We start from the raw sequence: 10,694 nt of genomic DNA on the forward strand, positions 1-10,694 counted from the left end.
CAGGGCCGACCCACCTCGCCCTGGGCCCTAGCCCAGCCAGCCTTTGCAGCAGGAAAGATACCATCTTGGCTTTGAAGAGCCGAGATCCTTTACAGGATGCCACTTCTCTTATCCACCTGTCCCTGGAAGGCTTATGAGGGCTTTAAATTGTTTCCTTTGTCATTCTCAGGGATACTGAAATATAGAGAAATCAGGGATTTGCCAGGAAGGAACCTGTGATGGTGGCAGAAAGTAGCTGCTGACATGGCAAGGTAGTAAACTTTTTTTTTTTAGATCAGAAGGGATTCCACAGGTCCTAAGGGATTCCACAGGTCCTTCCACAGCTGATTTTAGCCTGAAGGTACTTGCTGCTGCTGCTGTTACTACCAATAACAATGATTTTAGTTTTATTGCGTTTAATACTTAAACAGGGCCGCCACATAAGGGGTGGGCCTGCTGAGGAGGGGAAGTTTGTTCATTCAGTCCACAAATATCAGATGCCTAATGGTACACTAGACTCTGGGGATCCACTAGTGGGCGAGCCAGCCCCTGCCCTCATGGAACTTTCCACCCAGGGGGAAGTAAATATCATGGGCCAGCTCCTGAACTAAGTACTTGACAGGTTTCAGCTCATCTACTCCTCCCAACAAAACCTGTGAGGTCGGTACTGTCATCAGCCCTGTTTTCAGATGAGGAAACTGAGGCAAAGCACATTGTACCCAGATCAGAAAGATAGAAAAGTAGGTGAGGAGGGACTTGAACCCAGGCTGCTGGCCCTGAAGTCCTCCCGGGAGGCCAAGAGATCTGGGATCATTTATCTACACATACAGCCATGGAGGAAGGTACATGGATGTGGAAACATCACGAGTGGCACGGAGGAGCGGCTAGAACTGGGGACAAGAGGAGGGCCGGCAGTGACTGCTGAATTCCAGCAGCCGTTCTTGTTACCTGAGGGGCAGCTTGCCCATCAAATGCCCACCCCATGGCCAAGGAAAAGACCCGGAGACGTCAGGCCGTCTCCCCAGGAGTTGGGGTGGTCTGAGTGGCCCAGCTGATAGTCTGTCTGGGCAGATGGGGTCACGTGGCATCTTTCAAGGCTTCAGATTTAGAAATGACTCTGGGTCCCCATAATCATTAGAGGTAGAGGATCAGAAGCTGGGCTGGTAGGGGGTGGGGTATGGAGGCGGGGTAGGTAGGAAAGCAAAATTAAAGGAGTCTTGGGGTCTTCTGCCTGCCTCTGAAAGATGGCACACACACACTCACTCACTCTCCCTGTTGAAAAAGAGTAAGTCATTTACTGAGCGCTCACTGCATTCGGTGTTTTACATAGGTTGTTTCTAAAGTTATTGAATGCAGAGTGACAGCTCAGCTGATCAACTTGGGGCAAAGGCTCTGGAGTCAGAAATCCAAGTGCAGGGAATTCCCTGATGGTCCAGTGGTTAGGACTCTGTACTTTCACTGCTGAGGGCACGGGTTCAGTCCCTGATCGGGGAACTAAGATCCCGCAAGCCGCTCAGTGAAAATAAAATGAAATGATTTTTAAAAATACTTTGGTCAGTACTTAAAGAAAAAAAGAAAAAGAAAGAGAAAAGAAATCCAAATGCAAACCTTTCTTCCTCTACGGCCTCGTCAGGAGACCCAGTGAGCAACTCTCTACTCGCTAGGGCACCTCTCACATGTTATAAAACTGTCCTTTACTTTTCTGTCTACCCTGGTACAGAATCTTTTTTTTTTTTAATTTTAAAAATAGACTTTAGTTTTCAAAACAGTTTTAGCTTTACAGAAAAATTGAGAAGATCAGGACTTCCCTGGTGGCGCAGTGGTTAAGAATCTGCCTGCCAATGTAGGGGACACGGGTTCAAGCCTTGGTCCAGGAAGATCCCACATGCCGCAGAGCAACTAAGCCTATGCTCCACAACTACCGAGCCTGCGTTCTAGAGCCTGCGAGCCACAACTACTGAGCCTGCGTGCCAAGAACCTGGTCTCTGCAGCAAGAAAAGCCACTGCAATGAGAAGCCTGCGCACCGCCATGAAGGGTAGCCCCCGCTCACCGCAACTAAAGGAAGCCCACGCGCAGCAACGAAGACCCAATACAGCCAAAAATAAATAAATAAATAGATGTAACCTCTCATCATTTCTTAAAAAAAAAAAGAAAAATTGAGAAGATAGTACAAAGCATTCCCACAGACCCCACACTCACAGACTCACAGCCAGTTTCCCCATATTAGTAACATCATCTGGTAAGTTTGTTATAATTAATGGACCAATACTGATACATTATTATTAACTAAAGTCCATACTTTATGCAGATCTCCTTAGTTTTTCCCTAATTTCCTTTTTCTTTCCCAGGACCCCTTCCTGGATCCCGTAGGACATTTTGTCAAGTCTCCTGAGGCTCCTCTTATCTGGGACAGTTTTCTTAGGCTTTCCTTGTTTTTGATGACTTTGACAGTTTTGAGGAGGACTAGTCAGGGATTTTCTAAAGTGTCTCCTAATCTCGATTGGTCACATGTTTTTCTCATAGTCTTGGGGAGAAAGGTCCAGAGATGAAGTGCCCTTCTCATGTCAGCGTATCAAGTGCACATGCTCTCAACATGACTTATCACTGATGGTGTTGACCTTGATCACCTGGCTGAGGAGCACAGGGGTTTTTCTCTTCCTTCATCCGGCAGACATTGATTGAGCACCTACTATTGGCCAGATGCTGCATTAGGGGCTTGGAGTAGAAAATTAAGAAGATAGGCCTTTGCCCCCAGAAGGTTCATGACCCAGTAGGGCAGGCAGGTGTGTATGGTGGGAATTGCCATGGAATGTGCCTTGGGCTGGGGTATAGGGGTAGGTATTTTGGGGGAGAGGGGAGAGAAGTGAGCCAGAACCCTGGAGGTGGTCGGGGGCAGGGTGGTTTGCCAGGAAGGAGTTCACCGAAAAAAATCAGTTTCCTTCTTTTTGATGGTTGAATACCATTCCATTGTCTGGATGGACCACATTTCATTTATCCATTCATCCATCGACATCTGGGTTGCTTCCACTTTCTGGCTATTGTGAATCGTGCTTCTGTGAACCATCATGTACAGGTGGGACTTCCCTGCAGGTCCAGTGGTTAAGACTCCATGCTTCCAATGCAGGGCGCGCTGGTTCGATCCCTGGTTGAGGAACTAAGATCCCACGTGCCGTGCAGCCCGGCCAGGAAAAGAATTAAAAAAAGAATTGTGTACAGGTTTTCCTGTGAATGTACGTTTTCCATTCTCTCAGGTAGATAACCTAGAAGAGGAATTGCTGGGTCATATTGGCAACTCTTTGTCTACCTTTTTGAGGAACTGCCAGACTGTTTTCCACTCTACCTCATCTTTTATTCCATGTGTTTCTCTCAATCTGTAATAGAAAGCACGGGTGATCATCTCTTGCTCTCTGCCCGCCCCCCACCCCTGTATGCTCTGGGCGTGCAGGGGCTGCTTCTGTCTTTGCCCAGTAGTATTCAGCCCTCATCATGGTGCCCAGGACCTGACTGGCACTAAGGAAATACTGGTGGGTGGGCAGGCAGGTTCTATTCCTCCAATATTTCTCGACTCTCAGGTTGTACCAGGCTCAGTGCAGGTCGCAGAAGTAGCAGGGACCCAGACAGTGGTGATTCCTACCCCAGTGGTGGATCTGATTGAGCCATTCTGGAGCCAGTTGGCAATCTTGGCTGGTGCTCAGGAGAAAGGAAAAGCTGCGGACGAGGGTGTCACAATCACCGACATGTATCTGGTCATTTAAGTCCTGAAAGTGAACTCACCGAGGGCATGAAGGGATAAGGACCAAAGCAGGGCCTGTGGAGGAAGGGGTGCCAGGCTGGGCCGAGGCAGGAGGAGCCTCAGGACCCTGGCCTCTTGGAAACTAGATGGGAGAGTACTTCAAGAAGGAGGAAGGATGACTGGCAGTGTCCAAACGCCCCTGCGAGGGAGAGGAAAAGGGAGGTGGAGGGTCCCCAGCATCTGGACCTTTCTGCCCCCGACCCCACTCCCAGCTCACCGGCAGTCTTCTCCCACCCCTCTGGCTTGACTCAGCTTCCTAAGCCATGGGCCACCTTATAAGGGCGTGGCGGGCGGTGGTGCCAGCAGGGACGGCATTAGGTGGCCCACTGCCCACTCCGCAGGAGCCAGGAACCCCCTTTGGGTGGCTGCAGTGAAGCAGAAACAAAGGGCATTGAAATGGGGCCGTTGAGAGGCTGGGACCCCAGAACTGGAAGGCCTGTGTGTGGATCTCAGAGGCCAGTGGCCCCTCAGCACTCGAGAGGACCTGGCTTGTCTCTGCGTCTCTGTGCCCATCCAGCAAGGGTGGGGCGGCCGCATGCCCTGGGGAGATGGGGGCTCATTCGCCTCGTTCCACTCCACATCCCTGTCCTTAGAACAGTACCCGGCTCTCAGATGACCCCCAGTAAGCGCCAGGGAAGGAGGGACTGAGGCAGTAAGAGTCCGGGCGCTCTGGAGAAGGGACAGGGCTGCTCACAGAGCTAGGAGGGCAGTGAGCCCATGTCCATCCATATGTACTCGGTTCCAGGCGTGGCGAGACCTGGTCAGTGCAGGAAGCGTGTGTGTGTGTGTGTACATGTGCACGTATGGTCAAAGGGGTGTGTGGGTGTGAGATAGTGTGTGATTGTGTATCTGAGCGCATAGGTCTGCGACTGTGTGTGAGTGTATGTCAGAGCGTGTGTGCATGTGCACGCAAGACTGTGTGTGAGGTGGTTTGTGAGTGTGAATGTATCTGAGTGTGTGGGGTGTAAGGTTGTGGGTAAGTGTGAGTGTGTGAGTGTGAATGTATCTGAGTGTGTGGGGTGTGAGGTTGTGGGTAAGTGTGTCTGTGTGGATGTATCTGAGTGTGTGGGGTGTGAGGTTGTGGGTAAGTGTGAGTGTGAAGGAGTATGTGTCTCTGTGCGTGCATCAGGAGGATGGCTTCTGGGGCTGCGCAGCATTTAGAGAGTATGGGGATGAGTCAAGAGAAAGTTCCTGAGGGACCAGAAGGTTCTGCCTCTCAGACTGCAAATTTAAGCCCTGGGTATTGAATACATTTTATTTCTTGTATGAAATACACATTAATTTGTGATAAGTATCTGAGCAAACTCTGCTAGTGGATTGCCCTAGTAGTTTCTTTAAATCGGAAACCCAGAGCTGAACCATTCTCTTGGGCTCTTTGCAGGCCAGGGTTGGGGTTGGCGGGGGAAGGCAATGTGCTTCTGAGGCTGGGGTCCCCTGGGCTCAGCACAGAGACAGTGGACCCCAGCCCCAGCCCTGGCCACGTGTGGTCTTTGTCTCTGAGGCCCCCACTACTCCCCAAATCCAGCTGTGCTTATGGGGCTCCAATCCTCGCCTCCACCACCTACTCCCCTCTGAAGTTGGGAAACCTACGCAGCCTTCCCAGCCCAGAGAGATCCTTCCAAGTCAGCACTCCTTGTCCATGGCCCGTCTCCGCCCCAGGCCAGCCACAGACTTTGCGGGACGCCCCGGAGTGGCCCCCACTGTCCCCCTCTCAGGAATGATTAACTCCTGGCTTGGTGGCGCACCGTGGCTTGGTCTTTGGGGCAGGTTGTCCCTGGCCAGCTGGGCAACAGGAGGAAAAGGTCTTCTGCTTCTGATGGGAGCCATCGTCTAGAGTTTGTACCACTCACCAAAAGCTAGAGCCCTCAGTGCCCGACAAATTCGGGGGGCCCTCAGGGGCCAGAAGCAGAACCAGTAGCCTTGGGGAGCCACAGAGTCCTGGGGTGGGAGGGTTATGAGCCCCCCACGAGGTGAAAGAAAAATGGTCCCCCCTTGACAGGGGAGCACAAGGGAAGGAGACTAGAATCAAGTGCATGGCCAGGATCAAGTCCAGCTGACCTGTGGACCCTCAGGTGCTGGTTGGGGGCTGAGCTTGGGCTGTGGGAAGGTGCTCAGTGACCTGAGGGTGCCAGGCAGGTGAAAAATGGGCTGCTTTTGTCCTGTGACTGTCCTCCTGCTGCCTGGAGACCAGATGCCCCCTCTCCAGGAACTGGGCGAGGGCGCCTCTGTGGCTGAGCTGTCAGAGCCAGGTCAGGTGAGGTCCAAGGAGAGCCACACTTCAGACGCTGTTCCATTTGAGACCAGAGCCTTTGCTTTCGGCACAGTGCTGAGCTGGAGCCAGTGTCCCTGAGGCTCCCAGGAGGGTGGGGCTGGACCATCCCCAGGAGGAGTAGGAGAGATGGGCCGGCACTCACCCGGCACATGACAGGCCAAGAGCAGGATACTGATCAGAGCCTGTAGCTCTCACTCTGACGCCATCAGAGCACAGATTCCTAGCACTTTGACATGTCCCTGGCTTCCCAGCCCAAGGGGAGTTGACTCTTCTGGCCATTGGCAGCACCAGACAATTAACAGTAGAGAATAATTGCTTCTGGCTGTGCCAGCAGCCCACTTTGGTTGATGAGACAGGGAAGGTCAGATGCTGAGGCAGGGCTCCCAGGACAGGCCACAGCTGGGGACAGGGACCAAAGCTGTCAGGAACAGCCACCAAAGCAGGGGCATCGGCACCCCCAAGGTCGCAGCAGGGACCCTGAGTGTGACAGGGAGCCTTGGCCCCTGGTCCTGCTGAAGACTCAAGGGTGTCAGTTGAGACTTGGTGTTCAAGCGCAGGGACAGCAGGACAGCCCAGGCGCTGGCCGTTGCCCTCCTGATTCCATCCAGGCGCTGGACTACAAAGGCAGGGATCCCAGTAGCCAGCCCCCGGGGCAGAAGGAGCCGGCCAGGCCGTCAGCTAGACTGGGGTGCGTGGGGATGAGGAGTGACCAAGTGGACAGACCAGAGGTGGGAAGCCTGGGGCGAGGAAATGTCTCTGGGTGACCAGCAGGCTCACTGGTCCAGAGCCGGCAGGACAGGGTGGGCACCCTGCCCAAAGCTGACCACACATGTTTCTGGTCCCCAGACAGAGCTGTGACCTGGCCCTGCTCGCAGTTGAGGAGCCTGCCCACCATGGCGAGCCCCACTCTGAGCCCCGACTCCTCGTCCCAGGAGGCCCTGTCGGCCCCCACCTGCTCCCCCACCTCTGACTCCGAGAACCTCAGCCCCGATGAGCTAGAGCTACTGGCCAAACTCGAAGAGCAGAACAGGTGAGTTGGGACCTGAGGGAAAGGGAGAGGCCCCAGGGGTATAGCCTGGGCCCCAAACAGAAGTTGCTGGTGCCACCTCACACTCAGAGCTAGACCTGGCCCTGGGCCAAGTGACAGCTCCAACAGGGGCTTGACAAGGATGTTTGCCGTCACCTCCCACCAGACGGTTCTCCCATTCAGATGAGGAAGCCACAGTATCAAGGGGCCCAGTGGACCTGGCCTTCACTTCTCTAGCCTTTGTTGAAGGGAAGAGTAAATCCTCTGACTCTGGAGTTGACCCTTCCCACTTCTCCTCTGGCCCACCCCCTGTTTTAAAGTGTAGGTTTTATTATTAGGCCAGTATGGCAAGGCCAGCAGATCAGGAGATGACTGCCATTAAAAAGACAGTTTGGGGAATTCCTTGGTGGTCCAGTGGTTAAGACTCCATGCTTCCACTGCAGGGGGCACGGGTTCGATCCCTGGTCAGGGAACTAAGATTCCACATGGCGCGCGGCATGGCCAAAAAAACCCCACAAAAAACCCACAGTTTGTTACGCACAGATTCCAAGAGGAGGGGCACAACACACCATGCACCATGCAGGGCCGCCCGGAGAAGCACCAGGGTCAGTCAGGAGGCAGAGGGAATGAGAAAAATGTGGGCAAGAGCCTTTATTGTGGTTTCTGCCAGAAGGAATGGTGAGGCAATGTAATCAGGCTTAGGACTGGCTAGTCTGAATACCTTCAGCAAGCTGGGGGCATAGGGGCTGGGCCTATTTGTCTAGTACCTGGCCCTGGGGTGATTAGGGCAGAGGGATAGTGGCCCTGAGTGCAAGAGCCTAACAGAGGTGGGTGGTTTGTGGGTTCTGGGTTGGTTGGTTTGCATATGAAAAGTACACTAGCAGGCAAGTCCTTAATTATCTCTAGGAATCTGCTAGGCCTGGGAGGGGCAGTCCCTCCTGCGTCAGGGAGGCCCCAGATGTCAAAGCCTCAGAAATAGGTGGTTCATGCAACCCCTTGCTAGTTGGGTGCCCCCAGCCAGCATCACACCCTCTCTGTACCTCGTCTGTAAACAAATCTTTACAAAACTCGCCCCACAGGGTTGGTACGAGACTAAATGAGCTACTCCCCATGCTTCTCAGCCCAGGGCCGGGCACAGAATGGGACACATGAATGGCAGCCTCTCCATCAGTACCAGGGCTCAGAGAGGTTAGGGCACTGGCGAAAGTCACTCAGCAAGTGCCGCTCAGGAAAAACAACTTAGACCCAATCCCTGGTATCCTCTGGGACCCCAGGGAGGAGGGGCCAGGCTCTTTGGGACCCAGGGGCCAGGGTGGGAAGCTCCTGCAGCCTCCCCCCCCACCCCGCCCCGCCACACTCAGGCTCCTGGAAGCCGACTCCAAGTCCATGCGCTCCATGAATGGCTCCCGGCGGAACAGCGGCTCCTCGCTGGTGTCCAGCTCCTCAGCCTCCTCCAACCTGAGCCACCTGGAGGAGGACACATGGATCCTGTGGGGCCGGATCGCCAACGAGTGGGAGGAGTGGCGGCGCAGGAAGGAGAAGCTGCTCAAGGTGGCCCAGGCGGCGGGGCTGGGCGGGCAGCCAGGGGACGGGCAACGTCTGCCAGGGGCCCCAGAACGAGCAAAGGGCAGGACTGGAGGTGTGTGGGCACTTTCGGGGTGCCTTGCCAGGGCCAGGAGGATGGGTGTGGAGATCAGGGAGAGGCTGGCACCCCAGGCACCCTCCTGCTTCCCACCCGTGAGTTCCGTGATGGGCTGGGGCGGCGCATTCAGCCCCATGGACGCCGCGTGCCGTGCAGTGGCTCGGCTGAGCTCTGGGCCCTGGGTGAGGTGTGGGTGGACCCGATCTCAGAGGCCGGGCTAGGCGGCCATGGGGAGGCTGCGCTGGGATGGGGTACAGCCCGGCCTCCTGATCCCACCCCGCGACCCCCCCACCCCCACTCTGACCCTGTCGCCAGGAGCTGATCCGCAAGGGCATCCCACACCATTTCCGGGCCATCGTGTGGCAGCTCCTGTGCAGCGCCACGGACATGCCAGTCAAGAACCAGTACTCGGAGCTGCTCAAGATGTCCTCACCTTGCGAGAAGCTGATCCGCAGGGACATTGCCCGCACCTACCCGGAGCATGAGTTCTTCAAGGGCCAGGACAGCCTGGGCCAGGAAGTGCTCTTCAACGTCATGAAGGTGAGGCCCCCTGGCCCCACGGAGAACCGCTGCGGTCATCAGGCCTGGCAGGACCCTGCCCTGACTTGCATGTGTTCCCTCGCAGGCCTACTCCCTGGTGGACCGGGAGGTGGGCTACTGCCAGGGCAGCGCCTTCATCGTGGGCCTGCTCCTCATGCAGGTAGGTGGCCTGGGCCTGGCCCATCCCGGCTCTGTCTGCCCCCAGGAGGTAGACAAAAGGAGAGTGTTCCCTCCATCCGGTGTCCTCCTAGGTCAGAACCTCTCTCTGTGTCCACCTGTGACCTCTGACAGTCTCCCAGCCAGGCCCCCAGGGGGTGAGCACAGAAGGCTGGCCACCTGTTCTGTCCCCTATCCCGTCCTAAGATTGGAGGGAGGGGTACACCGTCCTACTCAGTCACCCCCCAGGGTTGGGTGGGACATTCAGGCTTAGGTCAGCCAGTGTGATGTTCATGGGGCTCGGGGTTTCCTCCAGAGAATCCAGCAGGCTTAGGAGGGGGAGAATGGAGATGGCTGGGAATGGACCAGAGGATGCCTCTACCGTGGGCTCTGGAGGTGGCCAGACCTGGGGTTCAAGTCCCAGCTCCACTGTTTCCTGCCAGGAGGCCTTGGGCAGGTGACTTCAGCCTCAGGAGGCTTCCTGTCATTGAAACAGGGTGATGATATTTACCAGAGAGGTTTGCTGTGTGGGTCCGGGCAGCCCAGCACTGTCCACATTCAGTAAAAGTAAATAGAGCAGAGATAAGCAAAGCCATAAGAAGAGCAGTGGGCGCCCCCGCCCCCCCACCCCCACTCACAGCCCCCTGCCCGCCCACCCCCAGATGCCCGAGGAGGAGGCCTTCTGTGTGTTCGTGCGACTGATGCAGGAGTACCGCCTGCGGGAGCTCTTCAAGCCCAGCATGGCAGAGCTGGGGCTCTGCATCTACCAGTTCGAGTACATGCTACAGGTGAGTGGGCCCAGGGGCGGTCCCGCCTGCCCCCTCCTCTCCACCAGCCCACACCTACGGGTGCTAACGTCGGCCGTCCCGGCGAGTCTCTTTGACTGAAAATTCCACGCCTGAGAAATCACATCCAGACGTTCCAGCTCAGAGAGGGGCTCTACTCCCCAAGGGGCCGTAAAGCACTGCCCTGAAGGATGCTTTGAGGGACCAGGCAGGGGCCAGCCCTTTCCAGTGGGGGCTCCTCAGAGCTTGGAGCTCCCAGAGCCATTACGGCCAGGGTGGAGGGGTCAGCCTGGCTCAGACACACCCACGGCGCCCTCCTGTCTGCTCCCTGGTGTGGCAGAAGGAGGGAAGGTGTTGTCTGCCTGCCTTTGCTGATTACTGGAGAACCGCAGCCGCCTCTGTTTATACATAGGGGCCCACTCCTGGCTGGCAGAGAGAGCCGGTATACGTGTACACACACACACACACACACACACACACACACACACACACACACACA

At 55.6% G+C, this 10,694-nt stretch overlaps 1 protein-coding gene across 4 annotated transcripts in view; it reads left to right on the forward strand.

The window, feature by feature from the left end:
* Positions 1-10,694, forward strand: part of EVI5L (ecotropic viral integration site 5 like) — a 29,845-nt gene that overhangs the window by 4,394 nt on the left and 14,757 nt on the right. For 2 of the 4 annotated variants that reach the window (XM_029218306.1, XM_029218303.1), the window contains exons 2-6: positions 6,892-7,075; positions 8,434-8,623; positions 9,030-9,254; positions 9,340-9,414; positions 10,073-10,198. In XM_029218306.1, coding sequence (XP_029074139.1) covers positions 6,939-7,075; positions 8,434-8,623; positions 9,030-9,254; positions 9,340-9,414; positions 10,073-10,198 — 753 coding nt within the window. In that variant the 5' untranslated portion in view covers positions 6,892-6,938. Of the gene's footprint in view, positions 1-2,754; positions 2,764-6,891; positions 7,076-8,433; positions 8,624-9,029; positions 9,255-9,339; positions 9,415-10,072; positions 10,199-10,694 lie in introns of those variants that run through there. The other 2 variants (XM_029218304.1, XM_029218305.1) reach the window with 2 other exon arrangements.

This window comes from Monodon monoceros, unplaced genomic scaffold (assembly GCF_005190385.1).
Source record: "Monodon monoceros isolate NGI ecotype Baffin Bay Population unplaced genomic scaffold, NGI_Narwhal_1 Super_Scaffold_12, whole genome shotgun sequence".
NCBI classification, from domain to species: Eukaryota; Metazoa; Chordata; class Mammalia; order Artiodactyla; family Monodontidae; genus Monodon; species Monodon monoceros.